This window comes from Spermophilus citellus (genome assembly GCF_964194105.1).
Source record: "Spermophilus citellus genome assembly, chromosome: 3".
Classification (NCBI taxonomy): Eukaryota; Metazoa; Chordata; class Mammalia; order Rodentia; family Sciuridae; genus Spermophilus; species Spermophilus citellus.
Genome location: NC_138184.1, coordinates 221,031,349 through 221,054,425, shown reverse-complemented (window position 1 = coordinate 221,054,425; position 23,077 = coordinate 221,031,349). Strand labels below are relative to the sequence as shown.

The window sequence follows — 23,077 nt, the reverse complement described above, 5'->3', positions numbered from 1 at the left end:
CAGAAATAAATAATTCATAACTTTTAAATTTTGCACCATTTTGAGTGGCATGTTAAAAATCTCACTATTCCTGCTCTGTGCTTTCCAGAACGTGCGCTATCCCTTTGTTCAGTAGATGTGTGTGGTCATGCTGCCCTCCCATTAGCTGCTCAGTTGCTCTCCCCATTACCCAAGTGACATATCATCACAAGGCTATGCTTAGGTGACCCTTGTGCAGTGGCCTGATGCTGTCACAGTGTCCCCCCTTCACCTCACTTCATCTCATCACAGGGGCATCAGGTTAGTGTGCAGAATCACAAGCGGAGAAAGTATGATGATTCAGCACGATGAGGTATTTTGAGAGAAAGGAGACCATACTCATAAAACTTTATTCTAGTATATTGTTATAATTATCCTATTTTATTATCGACTGTCATTGTTAATTTCTTGCTATTCCTAATTTACAAATTAAACTTTATCACAGATAAGTGTGTTAAGGAAAATAAAACTTTGTACATATAATATTTGGTACCACCCATGGTTTCAGGTATCCACTGGGGATCCTGGAATGTATCCTCTGTGAATCGGGGGGACTGTAGTGTATTAAATCCAAAATGACTTTCTGGGAGATTCCATCTTTAATTGAGAAGTACAATATTGCATTTGCTTTGATGAAATAGCAAGAGAAAAACGAGATTAGAATATAATACAGGTTCCCCCTCTATACATGCTCCTATCTCAACATGATTTGATGAAGAATTTAAACATTTCTTCCTAAAGTACATAGTTTTAAGCAGTATCAAATAATTTTTATACTTCTTCTCTTACCCTTATAAAACCTATCAAATTATCATATATTTCTAGTTTTCTGCTTATTAAGTTATAAATATGAATTTGTAATCAAAGTATAATCAAAGATTAAGAGATCACACTATGAAATAAAATTTTAATTATAATGTAAATAAGTGAAATGCTAAGTAGTCTTTAATATGCTGAGAAACTATGCTGTGTTACATATTAGAACTTTATAGAATTTGGATTAGGTTCTGTTTTTATCCTAAAAGAGTTTACTATCTAGAACACGAGAGTAAAGAAAAATTCTCCTAAAATTATTTTTCACCTATTTTAAACTTAATTGCCCTCAACTGTTATTTTTCTGCAAAAGGGTTCTCTGATACATGTGGCTTTGTAATGTTTTGCTTTCATGTTGCCACATGGTTGTCCATAAATGAGTCATGAATAATACATTATCAGAATACCATCTGATATGACTGAATCTTCAAACAGCACATATTCTAAAGCTATGATACACTCTGGAGATCCATACCATGGGATTCAGTGGAAAACATTAAAAGCTATTTCCCCAACCATCTAAAAATGTAAGTGTATGTTCTTCAGGATGAAGCAGTAATGAATTTAGATTATATGGTCCTCAGAATAACAAGATAGGTTTCTTTAAGATATTTACTAGTATTATGTGGCAATAGAATCAGTTATTTCAATTGCTGACATTTCAAACATAGATGTTATTGACAAAATTTGCCATTAATTTCTATCTACATGTTTTAGAGACATAAACCTATACCAGTTTTGACAGAACTTCAGTACATTTTATACTCCTTATACCATATTGCTTTTTAAGCAGTTTTTTAATCAAATGATGTAGGATACTGAACAGGTACTATGAATGAGATTAAGTGGCTAAATTTTATGTATACACACATAAATATTAATGACTATAGATAAATACTATATAAAGAATATGGGTTTATATATGAGTAAATTCATTTTTATTCTTTGAGTAAATGCTGAAATGTGATTTATACACTTTAGGATAGTTTCTATGCTATTATATCTGAATTGGAGTTCTCAATTATTGACTGTGAGGACTTTTTAAAGAAATTATAAATTGTTTTTTCACTTAATTCCTACATGGCATTTCTTTATACATCAGCAAATACTATGAGTTTTCAACCTGGTATATCCATTAGCCATCAGTATTGGATGTAGGTGAACATTTTTCTACATAATGGTCTAATGACTTATTTTATATTTATTCTAAATATCCTACTTACTCAATTGAAAATCAAATTTAGGACTAACTTTTATCTGATTGGAGATCTGGCTTATAGGGTTGTAGGAGGAAGGATGACCCTGCCCTGAGTTATTATCCAGGGCACACTGGTGTATCCACCTTCGCTACCTGTTCTATGAACTAATGTATTTGGCCGGATTGGAAGCAAGATGTAAAAAGTGTGTGTGTGTGTGTGTGTGTGTGTGTGTGTGTGTGTGTGTGGTAGCGTATGCTGAAATGGGAAAAATACTAATATGACTGTAGAGAAACCCAGAAGATACCATTTTAATCAAGTGATCAAAGTTAACATTATGCCAGGCCCAGTGGCACACACCTGTAATCACAGCAGCTTGGTAGGCTGAGGCAGGATGATTGTGACTTCAAAGCAAAAGCAAGGTACTAAGCAACTCAGTGACACCCTGTCTCTAAATAAAATACATAATAAGGCTGGGGATGTGGCTCAGTGGTCAAGTGTCCCTGAGTTCAATCCCCGGTACCCTAAATAAATAAATAAATAAAGTTAGCATTATTGGTGATAATTCATTGGATGGCCTATGTCCTTCTGCATGAATATAGGATAAGAAGGATGCTTATAGACTTCCTTCTAAAACCCATAATTGTAGTTTAATCTTAAAGTTTCATGAAACACCAAATTAAGGATATTAACACCTGACCAGTATTTTCAAGGTCTGAAAAATGAAAAATTGAGAAATTGTTTCAGACTAGGGGAGATGAAAAAGACACACCAGCTAAATACAGTTGGATGCCCTGACCTGTATCCTGAGATGGAAAATGGACATTAGTAGAAAACTAGTAACATGTGAATAAATTCTAATGTTCAGTTATTAGTGGTGACCAAAACCAATACTAGTTGTGACCAAGTTACCCCAGTACATGAAGATGTTAACACTGGGGACTGGGTGAATATTTTGTGTTCCATACTATCTGTACAACTTTTTAGCAAATCTAAACTTATTCCAGAGTAAAAAGATTCACCATAGAGCAAGTCTAGTTGTTCTGATCCATGACTCACAGTAAAATAGATTAGACAAATGCTCCTTAACAGGGAAATCAGCAATGCATTTTGTGGATTCTCTCATCTTTAAAAGGATGTCCTCAAGAAGTTGTGAGTCTCTCCACACATGTACACAACTATTTCACATTTCACGTAAACACTAGATCTTCACAAAAGTCTTGGCTAGAGACTTGATCAGTGTTTAAACTGTAGAGACAGCCAAGGTCCGGCTGATCTTCCTATTTTTTCCAAGGGATGGATTTCAAATTGTGATGGGATTCAATGAAGGTCTGTCCCTGCCTGTGTTTTTATCAGAATGGGCTCTGGAAGGACCCACTCTGTTTTTCCTGCGTTCTCTCCCAGGCCTGTGAAACCCCTTCCTGCCTGCTCACCACCTGTATCTTCTCCACAGCCCTTGCTTATTGACCCACTTCTCTTTACCTTGTTTTCCTCAGCTCCTGTTACCACTTGTGTGCCATTCACTCACTAATTAATACCTCTAACCGTAAACTCCAAAGCTGTATTTCACCTACTAACAAGAAGGCCAGAGGAACTTCATTTCAGTGTTTAAGACAGAACTCATCATTTTTTCTCACAAAGATCTTTTATTTTCTCTTTCTGTTTTTCCCACCTCACTCAGTGGCACTACTGTCCATTTACCTGGCCAGAATCGAAGAGTAACCTTATGTTTTACCCTACCAACCCCCAGAACTCCCTCTCTTGGCAGACTTTGTTCTTTGCAGTCTTTTTTGCCACTACATTAGCTCAGACATTATCAATTTTTACCTGCCTTGTTTGCTAACTTTGCTACCTTCATTCTGTCCTCTTACTAAAATTTGTATGGAACATCTTAAATGTGCATGTTTTAAATCTTTTCTTAGTTCCCATTGTTATTATTCAATATGTATTTGTTCAATGAATAAATGAATTTCTGGTAACATCAGTACAAATTCAGAGGACATTGTGACAAACCTCAGTGGACTTATAGAACTCTCTGGGATTCTTCTTGGAAGCATTCATGATGTCATGTCACTTCTCCTGCAACATGCAAGCAGATATTCCCGCATCTTTCTCATATTTACCATTTGTGATAATGAACATAGTTATTAAAAGTAATGATCCCACCTTAAACTTTTCTAATAGATCAATCTCCAAAGAATTGTGGTTAGAGGTTAGATGTTCAAGTGCTTGGGATAGGCCTGGCACTCTTTCTAGCTGCATGATGGTAGAAAGATATGAATGTATTTAAATACTCAGCATATGCCTGTGTGCCCCCCAAAGCTCCTGTTAGACAATTCAGGATGTTCACAGGTACATGATTATATTATGAAGGCTGTAACCTAATTAGTGGATTAATCCATTTTAATTGATCACTGGGTGGTAACTGAAGGCAGGTAAGGGCATGAGTGGAGGAAGTAGATCATTGGGGGCATGCTCTTAGAGAAATGTATTTTGTTTCTGACAAGTAGAGCTCTCTCTGATTCCTGTCTGCTATCAACTGAGCAGCTTTTCTACACCAGACCCTTCCACCATAATATTCTCCCTCACCTCAGGCTCAGAGTGATGGAATCGGCAGACCATGGAATGAATCCTGAAACTGTGATCCCAAAATAACCTTTTTTGTTTGCTAAATTGTTCTTCTCAGGTATTTTTGTAACAAATTTTTGTGACAAAAAGCTGGTGAACACAATATATGATTAAATGTCCAATACTATATTATTATTTATGATTATTTGATCATATATAACTTTGAAAGGGTGTGCATTATTTTTAATTAAAAATTTTAAAGTTAAGATACCTTCTTTTATTTCTTTAATTGGTATGTCATAACTTCTTGGATCTGTTTTTCTTTTTTTTCAATTTCTAAGTTGCTTGCAAAAGTCAAGAGCTAAAAAATGAGAATATGTAGAGATTGTCTCATAAGCCATTGTGAACTTGACAGTAATAAATCTTGCTAACTCTCATGAAGAAATAATGAAAGCAGTACTGTATAACTCCAACATCAGCTCTATAACTGAAGCATCATAAGACTTTTATGACAAATTTCACTGCCTTTTTTGCCTGTTCCTGTCTACCTCAAAGGAATGTTACAAACCTAAATAGGGAATGTTTATGAAACTCTAGAAAATAACATGATACACGGGCACATACACACGCAATTCAGTTAAACATTAAAATGTCTAGGTATACCACTCCTTGCTTTTGAACACATAGCTAACATTCTTCTGTTTGTCAAGGGCTAAAATAATTACTTATGCATTCATGTTTTGAAACAAATGCTGTGCAGGCTAAGTATCAGACAAGGAAGTGAGGAGGAGAAAAAGATTTCTGGGCACTGAGTGCTAGCAGATTGTTTCCTAGATCATTTTGGAGAAGGCTTCAAAAGAGGAATTCACATCTCTGTTTCTCTTTCTTCTTAGAGACCAGCAATCTTTTTTATAGTGCTGTGCAACAAGAGAAAATAGATAAACCCAGTGCTTTGAAGTGACTCAGGAGATGTTCCTACGGATATAAAAAGCTTACTACCTTAGAGGCTATGGCAACCTAATCCATCCCTGCAGAGGAAAGGCAGGCTTTTATAGACCCCAGGACAAGGGTTAAGTTTATCTGCTTACCAGGGATCTCGGCTTGATGACTAACTTGCCAGACAAAATTTCCTATTAATTCAGAGAGTTACAGATTTGGTTGCTGAGGGGCTCTTTGGCAGAACACACCCTGACCTTATGTGAAAAGGAGAATTTTACTTTGAAATACAGCATTGCAAAGATGCAGAAACTGCAGATGGAGAAAGAAAATATATATATTGAGGATTTCTATAAAAATAATGCACACATAACATAACATCCTGAAACTGTTTATTAGATTATAAAATTTCCCCTGTTATCCTGAGTTTCCCTTAGCAGGACATGTGATGATTTTCCACCATAATGACAGCATCTCTATTTTAAAGAAATGATTTGCTTTTACTTAAGTCATGACTGAAAAAAAACAAAAACAAAAACACTGAAACGATGTGATTTCCCAACAGAGATAGTCTTATCAGGTCAATATACATTTTAATGGTGATTAATTAGGTGACCAGGAGAAATCTCTATCTAAATACATTCTTCTTTATGAAAGGTGCTGAACCTCAGTGTCCCAGAACATGCGGTTTAAGTCAGAGAAGGATATAGAATCCTATAGTTCCTGCTTTACACCCTTCACTTTTAGGACCTGGAAGTAGAAAATGTTTTTTTTTTTTTTTTTCTGCTTCTATGACTCTTTCCTTCTCCAGTAGCTGTTCTGCTCAGCATTCTGTGGGCAGCACACTATCCAATGGCAGCAGGTGGCATACTGAAATCCAGATGTATGGAATAGAAATAAAATAACACCAGCCTCTCTCCTGGACCTACTATGTACCTTCTCTTCCAAGCAGATGTGTAAATATATATGATTCCCAATATGAACAGTAGATCATGAAAAATCCTTTCATAATTTGAAACATTAGGAAATAGAAATATGTAAATTCACATTTTACTGATTACATTGTAATTCTATTATCTATTTCTACTAGATATTTTAGATGCCTATAAATTGACACTAATATTTTTTATTTTTTAAAAGCATATCATAGCAACTCTGTTCTTTCCTAGCCCTGCCCCTCCCCCTTACTGTGAATTAGCATCTGCATATCTGAGGAAATATTCAGCCTTTGGTTTGGGGGGATTGGCTTATTCAGCTTAGCATGATATTCTCTAGCCTTATCAATTTCATTCTTCTTTAAAGCCAAGAAATATTCCATTTTGTGTGTGTGTGTGTGTGTGTGTGTGTGTGTGTGTGTGTGTATCATTTCCTTTATCCATTCATCTGCTGAAGGACACCTAGATTGGTTCCATAGTTTAGCAATTGTAAGTTGAGCTGCTATAAACATTGATGTGGCTATATTACTACAGTATGCTGATTTTAAGTCCTTTGGGTATAAACCAAGGAGTGGCTTAGCTGGGTCAAATGGTGGTTCCATTCCAAGTTTCTTGAGGAATTTTTATACCACTTTCCATAATGGTTGAGCCAGTTTGCAGTCCCACCAGCAATGTGTCCCCACATCCTCACCAACATTTATTGTTGCTTGTATTCTTGGTAATTGCCATTCTGACTGGAGTGAGATGGATTAGGTAGAGGAGAGAGAAAGGAGGGGAGGTGTCCTGGAGGAAGGAAGAATCAGGCATTATTATCCTGTGTACATATATGACTACATGACTGGTGTGATTCTACATCATGTACAACTAGAAGAATGAGAAATCATACTTCATTTATGTATGATGTGTCAGAGTGCATTCTACTGCCATGTATAACTAATTAGAACAAATTTTGTTTTAAAAAGCATTCCTTTAAATAAATTATTTCAGAGAGGTATTTTATCCCAGATTATAGATTGACTGTATTGCTCATAGATATGGAACACATTTAGCCAAATCGCAGCTAGCACTGTGATTAACTTGAAGGTAAACTTAAGGGTGATAAGATGATCAGCTCTTTTGTATACATGTTTCAGCTGACACAAACTTACGGAATTGCAAGAAGTAATAAATGCCACTAAAGTAGCACTTTTAACATTTTCATTTGGCATTATAAAATGGTCCACTGCAAATCTAGAAACCAAAGTGTTAATGACCAAGTACAAAATTTGCAATCAAAATGCTCTCTGTTCTCCCAGAAGGTGGAAAGGGGATAATTAACATAAACTATTTATATTGCACCAGATTTCGAAACCTAATGATTGCACTGTAGCAAGTCTGAAAGCTACCTAGTATAAACTGGACAATAAAAAGTGAGGAGAGTTTTATACCAGTAAGCTTCGAGGAAATAATACACCAAAAAATACTACAAATAGTCAAATTATTTCATCCAGACGTGGAAACCAAGCATTTCATGTATCATTTTAGACAATAATATGCAACAGAGAGTTATTTTATGGGTGAAGCAAAGCAAAAAAGAATTGTTGGGTGAAAATGAATCATCATGAAGCAAGAGAGGATAATTGCTATTAAAAAATGAGCATCGGTGCAGAAATATGAATCTTCTGAGACAAAAGCATCTCTACTGAAGTCAGTCTGTTTCCAAAATGGTTTGGACAATTATCTGCCATTTGTCCAATGTTCCAAATGGTGGGAAAGACTGAAGAAAGAGGACATGGGACTCCATTTCCTGGGACCTCATGACCCATTATCCACAAAAAGGGAAAGAATGACTGTTAATATCCATTAAGAGACTCAACTTCAGTAAATCAGCATGTATGTTGGGAAGGTTTTAGACACAGTGAAATATACCTGCTACTTTAATAAGCATGCATTTTAAATTTTTCTTTCATTTTTTACTCTTTTTGTCTAACAAGCAATAATTTAGCTTCTATGAGCAACATTTATATAATACAAATTGAAATATCCTTTCAACATCTATTTTCAAGTATCTAATTGTTTCTGAATATGATATAAATCATACTTTCATTTTCCACGAAATACCTTTCATTTTCAAGATGCAGTGCTAGGTATTATGATATTCCAAACCACAAGTAGTTTATCTTTCCATTTCTCACAAGCTCTGTAACTTAAAAGAATACCTTGGAATTCCTTTTCCCTGGAAGTATCTTCATATCCTGACAGTGTGAGGTTTGGAAGGGTAATTACCTCTACTAGGTTTTATAATATCCATTCTATTTATTTATACAGACCCAGATATTATGTAATTGTACTCACTCATAAATATATTCCTCACTTTTCTCCTCAAATAATTTAATTTTCAGCAGATAAGCTGAACATAATCATGTAAAAAAAAAAAAAAAAAACCTCATGAGGGTGAGTTTTACTTATTCTATTCAACTCTCCTTGCCACTCACTTCCTGATACAGAGAAATGTAAATACATGCAAATTTGCTCCTGCTATTCCTTGGTGCATTTACATGGGGGAAGAAAAATAATGAATTTCTATATTTTTTATAGACAGTACACTGTTGTTTTTGTTTATATGGAAAAATGTCCCATCTCCAGGGATCTCATTTCTGTGCCTGGAGAGCCTATAGTCTGGTTAATCAAGGAAATATTAGTACTCAAGACACCTTTGTGGGGAAAGAATGCATTATTACTGCAACCAGCCTTGACACATTTAACTAAAGATTCAAAGCGTGGTCCAGGAAAAATGGAAAGAGCATTTCATTTTCTGGGAGTTAACAAAGTCATTATCCCATATGCTGTCAAGACCAGCGTACCTGAAACTCAAGTGCCTTGACAGACGTGTCAAGGCCACCTGAAAGTGAAAAAGAAAAGCAAGGCTCGATCTGAACTGCACACGCAGAAAGAGTAGCAGGGAGGAAGAATGGGCACAGCAATCAATGGGTTCAGTGGTCAGGGGCCAACACAGGAAAAGTCTTTACTCTCTGAATAAGGAATTTGAATTTTGATCTATAAGGTGATGGGAATCCATTGAAGAATTTGAAACAGATTATCACAGTTTAATTTAGAAAACAATGTAGTAGTTGTTTTCAAGCTGAATTGAAAGGTGGGGATTCTAAGATACTCATGAAAGAACCAATTACAATGTTCTTTGAAAAATTACACTTGGATCATTTTCTCCACTAGAACTTTGAGAAAGAAATTAGGTCCTTAGACATTAGCCTTAAGGTGTATACTTGATGATGAGTTTTTTTTTTTCCCTAGAATTGAGGCCTCTAAACTAACTGTTCAGCTAACAAACATCTGTTTTATATGTGCCAACCACTCTGCTAAGTGTTTTTGATTGAGGAATGCAAAAAATGAGACCCAGGTTTTGATGCTAGTATTTTGCTGTCCTTTGGGATGCATGCCCAGGTGTTCATATTATGCTGATAGGTTGTCACACGTGCTATAGAAGAAGTCTGATATAATGATGAGAAGCTCATCAGAAATGGATCCTTCCCAGTCTAGAGCATCCAAAGTCTCCCCTCCCCCATGAAGGGGGTTACTCGGCTGAATCCTGGTGATATATCTACAAAAGGCTAATGCCTATTCTGAGTACTTGAGGATAAAGGTAAAACCCTTAGTTTGCTAATGTTTAACATAGGTCACAGGAGAGAGAGTAGTGGTCGTGATGCACACTTTGTCAGTGCAATCTTGACATTTCTATCCTTCACAATCAGAGAATGGATTGGCAGGGAGAATCTACCCGCAGCCTCCTTGGGATGGGCCAGTCTCTTCTGGCCTCATTCACAGCTGCCTCCCAATCCAGTGTGACAGAACAGCTGCCAGCAGGGCTTCTTCCTCCTAGTCAGCTGAGCTCTCCAACAGGTCAGGGCCATCAGTACTCGAGTGGGGATGAGGGTTTCAGCTGCTTGGGCTTTCATACTGCAGCTCTCACCAGGAGACTAGTTTGCAGCTGATGGAAATTTCATCATAGAGCCTTTTCACCGTCTCTCTAGTTTTCCAAATGCAAACAGGCCCTGGGATGTATTTCTCACTTTTCGGATAGAAATGTGAGCCCACCACCACCACCACTATTCAAAAAAGCTTTTCTTTAAAGTAGGCTATTCAAAAAAAATGTCTTTTTTATAGCATGTGCCATGGACTAAATGTTAGTGTCCCCTACAAAATTTGTATGTTGAAAATCTTGATCCCCAGTGTGAAGGGTTTCGGAAATGGGGAAGCAATTAGGTCATGAGGGTGGAGTTCTGCAGCTTTTGACCACTATTACAAATACCTGCGATAATCAACTTATAACAAAGAGAAAAGGTTGATTTGGACTCACAGTTTGGGAGGGTTTTTAGTCCAGAATTGGTTGGGCCTGTTGCTCTCAGTGGGGGAGAGTATATAATGGTGGGAGCATGAGGCAGAGCAAATCCATTTCCTCATGGCTGGAAAACACAAGAGATAGAAAGAGCCTGGGTTCTCAGAGAGTCACCTTCAAGGGTATGCTTCTCATGACCAAGAAGTCCCAGGAGGCCCCGCCTCTTACAGTCTCCACGGCCTTCCAGTAGCTATAAGCCACAGGCCACACCTTTCCCTACCTGGACCTCTGGGGGACAGTTATCCAAACTGTTGCAAGCCTTCATGAATGGAATTAGTCCTGATGAAGTGGCAGAGCGCTTGCTTCCTCTGTCAGCTGTGTCCCATGTGCAGATACAGTGAGTGGGTCTGCCAACCAGGAAGAGGGCCCTCGGCAGAACTCAGTCTGCTGGGACCTTGATCATGCCATTCCCGATCCCCTGAACTGTGAGAGATACATTTGATATAAAGTAATTGGGTCATTTGTTATAGCAGCCTGAGCTAAGACAACATGTCTATGGCTTTATAACATTATAGTTTGACAAAGTAGGATGGAATCATTCTGTCCAAAGAAGTTCAGTCTTTTTAGATCACCCTCTACAGGGAAGGGAGGGGACAGTCCTGTGTTGTTTTCTGAGAACTAAAGCATTGCGAGAATGTAAACATGGGGTGAGATGAGGATGTAATTTGTGGGGCAGCATGGAGGAGATTGGACTTTATCTTGGGGATCCGGGGAAGCCAATACTTAATTTTAAGCAGAACATTGGCAAGAACAGATTTGAGATATGGAAAACTTGATCTCGTTACCTCCTGGAAGATTGCTTGGTTATTATAGAGGCAGCAGTGCAGGTAAGAAGGACAGGCAGAGCAGTCTGGTTGTCCATGAGAAACTGACACATGAATTAAAGCTGTGTCAGGGAGAACTGAACAAGAATTATTTGAGAAAAATACTGAATTTTCTTGGACTTTTCCTTCATGGATGGAACCTCATTATCTTGCCATTATAAGAGGTGCTATTTATTCCTCACCCAAACAGACTGACACTCAGCTGGGACTTACAGTAAAATGTGACCTGGTTGAAATTGAAATGGGATCCTGAATTATCCTTTCTACAGCTGCCAATATTCTGTGTTTGTCAGTGTAGCATATCTGCTGCCATAAAATCTGTGGTCTTTAATTTCTCTGGTTTCCTCATTATATTTCACATCCATCATGGGAATTCTTTTACAGACTTACTAAAACATTCTTTGATATTTCTGAAGTTTTTTTTTTTTTTTATTCTCATGTAGTAATTGGATTTTACTGGTTTCTTTCAGTTGATCTGTTTTTGCTCTCTCTTGATCAAAATCTGTCCCCCATAATCTGTACTGGGTCTTCTATCTTCAGATGAAGATAGGAGCAACAAATGGAATTGGACCAAACTCCTTTGTCATCTTTTTGAAGCCCCAGGATAGTACAGTACAGATGTTTGAAAGGTGAAGAAGTTAGTTAAGCATAATATCGAAGTTGTTTTCGCTCCTTTTATTTGTGTTGGATTGGTTTTGCTCGGGTCAGTTGTAACTCGCCATCAGTAGGGAGAACATGTGCTGGTGTCCGTGGCAGAGTCCTGATGGAGGCCTGCTTTCTTGGGCAATTATTTATAATGTCCCCCTTTACCTCCCAAGTGTTTCGTTTTGTACATTAAATTATATGACCACCCTATATATGAGTGAAAGCCACAAGGAAATTGTCCATTTATGCATCTCCAGCACTCAAGTTATGGAACATAAATCTAATTAAAGTGTGCTGACAGTCACTGCCTCTTACTCTAGGCTTCCTCTCTAAACTTTTTAAGGTCAAACAGAGAAAAAAACTTGTAATTTCGTAACTGAAAGGATTTTGCTGCTATAATAGAAAAATGAAATTGCTGCTTCTTTTGGTGCTATGTATGCCTGAATTAGTCTTGTCGTGATTATATTAAGACAAATAACACAAAGCCAAGTTTTACACTTAATTTTTAAACAAATAATTATGATCCTTTTTTTATTATGGTAGAAACCAGAGAACATGGGGCAAAAGAAGTGAAAGGAATCTTGAAAAATATGTTAGTGAATTTTAATCATCCTCTGTTTTTAAGGATGAGCCACCTATGGCCCAAGGAGGTCATGTATCGTGTGTATACTCACATGGCTATTTACTTAGTATATGACACTAGTCAGGTCTCCAGTGTATTCATCCAGGATTTCAAGATTCTTTTTGCCAAATGTGATGGCACATGAAAGCCAATGTCAACACTTATTCCCACCCCACTCTGTGCTAACAAATAATGTCAAATATCTAGACTCGAGGATAGGAGACATATGCAAATCAGTCAAGATTTTCTTGTTTTGTTTTTCATATTTTCTATATTAATTAATATGGCATAACAGTTATGTATTGGGTAGTTGTATGTATGTGCTCACAAGTATATTCTTGAAAACATTCCAGCATCACCAATCATCAAGAAAATGAAAACTCCTGTATTTGTCGTATGTTGACATTCTAACTCCACCTGAGACTGGGTTCTCACTTCACTCCTGTCAGAATGGCTATTATCAAAAATATGAACAGTAACAAATGTTAGCAAGGATTCGGAATAAAAGAAACCCTTTTAAACTATTTAAATATAGTATAAAAAGTATAAAAGAAACCCTTTTATACTTTTTATACTATTGATAGGAAATGTAAATCAGTATATCCATTTGGAACAAAGGTCCTAAAAAATTTAAAAGTAGAGCTAGCCTATTATCTCACAATGCCACTAGTAGGTATTCTTTCAAAGAACTTGAAGTCAGTGTATGGGATAGGTGTACACAATGGAATACTGTTTAGCCTTAACAAATAGAAAAAGAGGAATTCTGTATTTGCAAGCCATGGATGAACCTGGAGGACATTATGCTGAGTGAAATAAGCCAGGGACAGAAAAGCAAATAGTGCATGATTTCACATACCTGTGGAATCTTCTGAAGTTGAACTCATAGAAACAGACAATAGAATGTGGTTACCAGTGGCTGGGGTTGGGGAGACTGGGGAAATATCAGTCAAAGGACACAGCATTTCCCCTTCAGTGACCTCTGAAATTCCTGGCTGTCTTCACTAAACTCTCCTGTGTTTGTTGTGTCTTGACATTCTAACTCCACCGGAGCCTGGGTTCTCACCTAAGGAGGGTGACGCTCAGAAGCCCTGGAGGTACTGCTGTTTGTGTTGCCTTTTCTCCCACCACGTCCCCAGCGTGGCCCTGGAAGCAGTGCTAGGTGTCTTCATTTTGCTCTGTGCTTTTTATAGACCTGCTCTGCTCATGGCTGAAGTGACTAGCCACCTGGGCACTTAGTGGAGCTTGGAGATGTGCAATCGGGTAAAATACATTGTAGATGTTGGGGACGACTGAATCTCATTATTATTTTTCCATCGGTTCCATGGTAAAATGCTGATATTTACATCCTTCACATTAAAATATGTCAAAATTAATCTTGCTTTTTTCATTTTTCTTCTTTAAATGTAGCTGATTTTAAAATCCCTATCTGGCTTTCATTTTATTTCCTTTGAAAAGCACTCTTCCATTCTTCTCCGCTAACACTCTCTCGAGTCTGAAGCTCCTGTTGTCACATCGTTTCATCCTTATTGCTCGCTCCTGGAGTCCTCGTTGTCATAGTCTTGGCCGCCTGCCTCCTGTCTTGTGAGGTTGACTGCTAAGTCATCAACACTTTTTTCAGTACTATCTTAATTGATGGTAAATTCTGTGTGCATTCAGGTATACCTTCTGATACACCTACTTCTGGTTTTCTTACGTCCCTTCCTTGGTTATCTTGTTTACTCTTTACTTCAATTGCTCAATTCTATGTACATTTCTTGACCTTGTCGATCATAAGATTTTAAAACCTCTGCCCCAGTCTCTTGGGCCCTGGCTGCAGAACTTCCTCATGTTCCCCAGCACTGGGGTCCCCTGGCCACGCTCTGGAGCCCTTGTTTCTCTCATACCTTTGTTCAACACACATTCTCTGGTCACCTGTTGTATTCCATGCTTCACTCAAGGCACTGGAGATAGGAAACCTTTTCCTTCACATTACGTATCATCTAACTGGGGTGACAGTAGGTCAAACGTAATAAGTAAAATATTTGGCATGGGGTTCAAGAGGTGCTAGGGAAAAAAATCTAAAGCTAGAAATGGCAATATGAACTGTTGGCCATGAAGGAGGGGAACTTTTAGGTGGATGACCAGTGAAGGAAGTAAAGAAGCCAGCCAAAGGAATATCTGGGGATAATGCACTCCAGACAGAAAGCAAGTACTGAGTCCTTGAAGTAGGAGGGACTGGTGTCTTCAAGAACTAGAAGAAATGAAAATATGGCTGAAGCAGAGAGGAAAAGGAAAAGCGAAACAGATGGTGAGGTCAGAGAGGTAATTAGATATCAAATCCTGCAGGGCTTTGTAGATTCTAGTGAAATCTGGAAAACTGCCGTGTACAATAGCACATACGTGCAATTCCAGCAGTTCAGGAGGCTGAGGCAGGAGAATCGAAAGTTCAAGGCCAGCCTCAGCTACTCAGCAAGGTTCTAAGCAACTTAGGGAGACTTTGTCTCGAAATAAAAAGGGATGGCGATGTGGTTCAGTGCTTAAGGACCCCCGAGTTCAATCCTCAGTACAAAAGAAAAAGGGAAAAAGGAGTATTGTAAAGCTGTTGAGGGATATTGAGCAGAAGAATGTTGTAATGTGTTCACATTTTAACAGGATTATTTTGAAACTGCAGTAAGACCAGTTTGTGAGTGAGCCAAGGCAGAAGCAGAAGGACCTGCTGGTGGCTATCCTGGCAATCCTGTGAGATGCACGCGCCTCACACACCCTGTCATGTTTTGGTGGCTTGATCACAGTTGTGATGAGGTCGCGGGGAGTGAGAAGTAGACATTCTGGATACATCTCAAAAATGGAGCTGTGGCAGTTTCTTGAGGGAATAAATAAAGATGTGGTAGGAAGCAGGTCCAGGAAGACTGGGATCCCATGTGTAGCCATGATAAGAGCAGCTGAAGTGAGGAAGATATCACTTATCCACCTTGAGGTCGCTGATGGACAATGTCCAGGTGCAGATGTTAAGTGAGCAGTTAGCATTCTTGAAATTCAGGAGAGAATCGTCTAAACCTAGCACTCACATTTTTTTGATTTTTCTTACTTGCTGTAAATTTCTTGTTCAGTTGCCACTAACGTCCTGAAGCTTTTTGATAATGCCTGGGGCCATGTGACTTCTCCCTGCCTCTAGTTCATTCTTTAAAGCGTCTCCCCCAACACCTGGCCCAATGCCCCTGTGTGCTCCCTCAACCTCTTTGGGGTTCTTGCCGCCACTTTTATGTCTTTCCAATGCAGCCTGTCCCTCATTCTAAGCTGAAGCGCCCTCTCCACCAGCATTTTTTGTTTCCCTGTCTCTATTATGCTCCTTCTACCACTTTTTCCACATTCCCAATAATGTGCCTATTTTTTATTTTTAGGAGTGTACGTTGTCCTTCATCTGAATGTTGACCCCATGAAGCAAGGGACTTTCACTTTCACACTGATATATCCCAGCACGTGACAAATAATCACTAAGTATTTGTTGGGTTTTTCCAATTTGTCATTAGCTTACCAATGAAACTTATGAATTCATCCAACATGTGTATGAGGTAATAAATGTGACATGCTGACTTTTAAAAAAACTAATATGCCATTATGTAATAATGTGAGTATGTAACAGTTGTGATTCTGCAATCTGTATTGGGGGTAAAAATGGGAGTTCAAAACCCAATTGAGTCTAATGTATGAAAAATGATATATCATGAGCTCTGTAATGTTTTGAACAATCAATAAAAAAAAAAAAAGCTACTAACTATTGGGACCCTTGCCAAGTAGGGAGGTATTTTGTAGGAATTAGATGGTGTTTACACAGCCTAATTAATAATTAGCTTCTTGCCTCTCTGGTTATTTATCTTCAGTGTTTTTTCCTGAGTGTTTATATGCTTAGGGGAGCTCAGTAAATACCTGTTGTGTATGCCCATGCAAACGCAGTGCTAGAGTCGGGATTCTTGTGCTTCCTCCAAAAGGAGAGACACATAAGAATAGCAAAGATTATAACAAAGCATGACTGGAGAAATTAGAAATAAATGTGGAAATACAAGCTTTGGCTCCACCTAGAAAAGGCACTCATGCCATCCACAATGGCCTATTTTCTCTGGAAGGCCCTGTCCCAGTGGCATTAACTGTCTCAGAGATGTCAATCTTGCTTTGTAAAAACCTATGCAAATATGCAGGGGTGATGTCTGTCCTCTCTCCTCCTTCTCTGTGAATCCGGGGTCCCACTTGCAGCTAGGACTAGACAATGGCAGAAATGGTGGGTGCAACCCCTCCCCCACCCCACCTGCAGCTTGCATTGATCCGCTAATGTTTTTAATCAATCTTGCTAAATACATCCTGTAGGGAAAATGAGTAGTGATGAGAAGTAATCTTGCTGCTCCTTTCTTCTGATAAATTCAGTGACTGATTTACAGATATTGCTTATTCATCATGATATCCTGTTGTAGAAGATGGGAATTAAATTTCAGCCTTAAAGGTTATGGGATCCCTCAAGGCCCAGAGTGTAGTAATGAAAAATTGTGAACCTGGAAAAGGGATTCTAGTATCTGCATAGTGAATAAACTTCTATCAGACCTTGCTTCTGATGTGAATTTAGGATTATGTGGATATGAATATGCCAATGTTCTTTTCATTGGAGCCTTAAAACTGTCTCCATATTTCATGTACAACTTCTTTTGTTTCATTTCTCTTCAATTTAAAGCAAATTCTGTAATTTTCCTGAGGTCATGTGGGGTTCTGGGTCCTTCTCAACTGCACTAGAGTATGCTTCCCAGAAAGACCTCCTCTGAGATGCTACCACTTGATACCCTGGATAGAAACCTTTGGCAAATCTAATTACTTACAAGTTATCTCTTTCCTCTGAAGACTAATAGGGGTCCCTGTCTTTACCTATTATTCAGATTAATACATGTTTCCTAAGGTACGTGGTCACATGTTTCCTAGGGTACATGGTCCTTTTGGGGCCCCAAATCTAATTCTTGGAGTAGTAGAAAAATCTCTCCAAAGATCATAATACTCCTATAGATGTATGATTTGCCTATATTAAAATAGTCTAGCTTAGACACAAACCCACCTTAGACACAAACCCACCTTATCCAAAGTAATAATTCCCATTCTCCCTTACTCTCTGATATGTTCAGAAATAGTAAATCCATTCCAAGTTTCATGGTTCCATCATGTATTGTGTGTTTAATGTTTTCATTAATCTTGTAATGATCCCACAGTGTGGTGGTGACTCTGATTCTTCCCCAGGCCAGCAAGTCTTTTGTTGCAGTCTCTTCATCTATTAATTCATCAAACTCTTGAGCATCTTTTAATGTGTTAGGCACCATCAGGTCACAAGAGCTATAGCCATTGAATGAACAAACAAACAAAAAACTAAAATAAAATAAAAATCCAATCAACCAACCTCATATCCTTCGGATTCTGGAGCTAATACATTATTTATGCCCCTAGGAATTACACATTGGGGTACCATTGGTACATCAGGGTTGGACTACATTTTATCTTAGTTTTTTCTTTAATGTACTCTTTCAAAACTGAAAACTCAAAGACTCTTTGTTTTTGAGCAAATTTTATTTTATAACAGAATTATTATTATTGTCAGTTTCTATATTATATAAGGTTTTCCTAAAATATTTTAATTAAGTTCTTCCACCCTCCATCTTTCTTGATCAATATAGCAGTTTGGGGCTGAGAATATAGCTTAGTGATAGAGTACTTGCCTAGCAAGCTTCAGGCTCTCGGATATGTCCCTAACTTTCTCAAACCCCCATCTCCCCCCAACCCCCCTGCAAAAAAAGAAAACAAAACATCACCTTTGACTGTGCTAAGTCAAAGACACCCACATGAAAGGAATGCACAAATGGATTGTTAAGGGGAGAGTGAGCTAGTTTTCTAGGTGAATAGGCACTTGGGAAAGACTTCAAGTTGGTTGTCAAGAGTTCTTCTTGATACCCAGCTCTGCCACTTTCCAGTTATGTGAGTTCGATGAAGCGCATGAATTCTTTCATCTGAATAAGTAGCCTAGAGTATTGAAAGCTCCATTCAGGGTTTAATGCCACTTGGTTATTTAATTTCTTTAAACATGTGACTTCCCATTTCACCTGCTTACCTAGGTGGACGTGATCGTGACACTGGGAGGCCTTGCTGGGCGTTTTGACCAGATCATGGCGTCTGTGAACACCCTGTTCCAAGCCACTCACATTACGCCTCTGCCAGTTATCATGATCCAAGAGGAGTCTCTCATCTACCTTCTCCAGCCAGTAAGTGAAAAAGTAAATAAAACAGTACTTCCTTCCATAAAACATCTAGCATTCTAGAAGATGTAGAGAACCTTGGCCTCGCTATCTTTTAACTCTGAAGTACACTGTTTGCTTATTTGTAGCTGCTTTCCTCTGTGGCCCCAAGTCCCTGCCCAGCACCAAGGCAGAGAAATTTCAAAGTTTACATTTTATTGCAGCCAGAAGAAAAAGAAAATCTTGTAACTTTTAATTAAATTGAGTAAGAATTAAATTTAGCACGTTTGCATTTAGAACAGTTGAATGTGAATGACACTTGAGAAAACCTTCAACACAAGGGAAACACAAGACTTGGCAAATATATCAAATGGAATTCTCATATATTTTGAGTTTTGTCCTTGTAATTGGAAACTGGATTTGATTTTGTTAAGTACTTGAAAGCAAATGTTTAGCTTTTACTACTCCTAAGTTGCCTGATAATTAATTTTATTCCTTAAAGCAAATCTTTAACAATGATGTCATTTTTATCCAATGATAAGTATCAGGGAAATTTCTATCAATGTAGGGCATAGAATAGAATTCTTACTAAACAAACAAATTTTATAAGGTTTATTGCTAGATTTTAGTTGAAAAGAAATCAGCAGCTGGGTACAGTGGTACACACCTATAATCCCTGTGGCTCAGGGGGCTTAGGCAGGAAGATTGCAAGTTCAAAGCCAACCTCAGCTATGGGGAGAGGTCCATCATTTTGTTAGGGGATACTTCTTCCTGCTCAGGAGGATGTAAGCCAACTAAGTAATTAAAATTTAGAATAATAATGAAGAACAAAAGAAAGTCAGAAAGATATTTTCAAAAGAAGGAGCCCTTGATAAATCCAGTGGTTTATTAAGGGCATACATTAAAGACAGGGATAAGATTTAAGGAGTGGAGTCTTGCTTCATGATGTCTTGCCATCAGCAGGTTGATTGGCATTTTGGCAGGTCACACCCATCTCAGAGGGGCTGTGCAGCCTCAGCAGGTCACCCCATCTCCAGTGCTGTGTGGGACCTTTGGCAGAGCTTGAATAGGGCTCAGAGTGTATCTGGGCAGTAAGCCAGAGGAGATGTCCACTAGAAGTTCCTAGACACCAGATTCTCCTATTCATTAGGCTGCCATGTGCCATGTAGTCTGCACACGGCCCACAGATGGTCCTTGACATACAGCAACCTAGCACAGCCCTAAGTAACTTAGTGAGACTCTGTCTCAAAATAAAAAATAAAAAGGGCTGGTATGTGGCTCAGGGGTTAAGTGCCCCTAGATTCAATCCTTGGTACCAAAATATACATATACATATGTATATCTTATTTATATAAATATAAATAGAAGATAGTGGGCAGTTGTTTTCTTTTTTGCTGTAGTGTACCATTGTGAAAAATTTGTTGTTTAATATAGCTAGTCAAATGTATACTGAGTATTGTTGAGCAAGTTTTATCCCTTTTTTTTGTTGTTTTACCCTTTTTTTAATTTTTGTTTTTAAATCTTTTTCTGGCTCTTTATATCACCTGGACTTGGTGCTTCCTAGGAAAATGTGGAAGAGGAGCTGAGGAATTCAGATCTCAAACTCCATATTCTTTCTTTACTTTGCAATTATATAGCACCTGCTACATTGGGATTAGTCATACATTTGATCTCTAGTTCCTGTCTGGTGGAGGAGACATCTATAAAAATGCATTCATAACTGTGTTAGCTTTCCGTTACTATAACAAATACTGAGGTGATCAAGTTATAAGGAGGAAAGGTTTACCTGGCCCACAGTCTTCCCGAGGCTTTAGTTTGTGATCATTGGCTCTTCTCTGTTGCCTTGGCTGGTGGCAGAACATCGTGGTGGGGGAATATAGTGGAATAAAACCACTCATCTCGTGGCCAAGTCATGAAAAAAGAAAATAAGAAAGCGGCAGGTTCCCACTACCCTTTGAGATCGTGCCTGATGACCTGAGACCTCCCTTGGCCCCACCTCCCATAGAACCACCCTGGGGCCCCAGCCTTTATCACATGGACCTGTGGGGGACTCTGAAGATCCAAATGATAGCAGTAATGTCATTGAGAGATTAGTGCATAAAGATGATGAGAGAACAAATGATTTGGGCATGTGTAGTAAGGAAAAGCTTTGCACAGGCACACACGGTTTAGTCTCTCAATTAGTGCAACAAATATTTGTTGAATATCTTTTATTTGCCAGGCTCCTTTCTGGGGATAAGAAATCAACAAAACAGACAAAAACCTTTGTTTTCTTGGAACATACACTCTCCTGAACTTACATTTGAACAGAATCTTCATGGGAAAGACATTAGCTGCCAGTAAGGAAAGGTGGAGGTGCAAACGTGGGGGTCTTCAGAATAGGTGGTCCACGGATGCTGTTCATTGTTATTGAGAATTACAGTCACAGTCAGGATAGGCTGATGGAACATTACAGATTTAACCCAAAACCGTTTTAAGTATTGTGCAGCAAAGATGAGTACAGTCTGATGTGTCTAATGACAAAGAATGACATTAAAAATTCTTAACTTTATTTGAATCAACACTAACATCTCACTGTTGGGTAGGAAGATATTTGAGGTTTTTACAAGCTGGAGCACATTTGAACTTCATAGCAATACTGTCAGGAAAGCAGGCAGGACACACCACTACATTTCTTCTTTCATGGGGTTAATGGACTTAAATACAAATGACAAGCTCTTAAAACAAGTCACAGCCCATAGGCTGGTAATTTTCCATAAGCAGTGTTTACCTGAGTGGCCAGCAGTGTGTGCATGTGAATATATGTACATAAATATTTGTACATTTATGTATACATACACACACATAGAATTTTTTTTCCTACAAAGTCTTTTTCAAATGAGATAGAACTTGGGTTCACTTTAAACATACATTCCACCTTACTGCTGTACCTCTAAATTAAAGAAAAATGCTAAACTATAAAAAGTCTTCCTAGGACAACAATTTTATTTTATAAAGAAATTAAGTGAATTTCCATTGAGATTTGTTAACATACATTAAAATGGTAAAATTCAATATAAATGTTAATTATCATGAATGTTAGTTTTGAGAAAATTGCTTTCTAAAATTTTCTTTACAACTATAAATTATCTGACATAAAAGATAGCAGGAGGAATAAGTTCTCTATGGGAGCTCTTTGTTTTGAAAACATTTTACCACTGCAAGAGAATTATTGTTGATTCTGCCATATTGACATTAATTGGCCAGGATGTTCCTTGACCCTAGAACTAAAATGTGCTTCTCTTGATCTTACCCTCAAGTCTTCATAGTGATGACTGTGATGTTCTGTGCTTCTTTTGGAGAGTCTACATGTGAGACTGTCATGTGACTAGAATATATAAATAAGTAATGATTATTCATTGATTAGAGTTATGTTAGGCATTTGGGACTGAGCCTTATATCTAGAAGCCGTTCATTGAAATTTGTTTAGTATGTTCCAGTCTAGTCTACAGTCTCCTTTTGATCCCCTTTCGGTGATTTATTTTTATTTATGATAAGTTGGATTTTAAAACAAAGTCATGGAAGTATAGCTCTGCATCTATATGAATATGCTTGGGTTATAAGCATATAAATTTTTATATTGTATTTTAGAATATGTCAATTACTATAGGTCAAAATATCTACGATTGCAAACCTTAGCATGTATTTTCTTTGAAGGAAATATTCAATCTGCCATCTAGAAATGGAAGTTTAAAATAGGATGCATAATATTTCTTCCCTCAAAAGTAAGCCTCCCTCTTTTACTTCCCCCCCCCAAAAAAAATGTGTTCTTGGTAAGATACCATCACCTTCTGTGAGCAGGAGAGCTCACGAAAAAGGAGATGCCCCAACATGAAGCTTCACTGATGTCCG

At 37.9% G+C, this 23,077-nt stretch overlaps 1 protein-coding gene across 5 annotated transcripts in view; it reads left to right on the top strand.

Annotated features, from left to right (window-relative positions):
- Window positions 1–23,077, top strand: part of TPK1 (thiamin pyrophosphokinase 1) — a 354,135-nt gene that overhangs the window by 204,985 nt on the left and 126,073 nt on the right. For all 5 annotated transcript variants that reach the window (XM_081283744.1, XM_081283741.1, XM_081283743.1 and 2 more), the window contains exon 7: window positions 19,067–19,213. In XM_081283744.1, coding sequence (XP_081139870.1) covers window positions 19,067–19,213 — 147 coding nt within the window. The remainder of the gene's footprint in view (window positions 1–19,066; window positions 19,214–23,077) is intronic.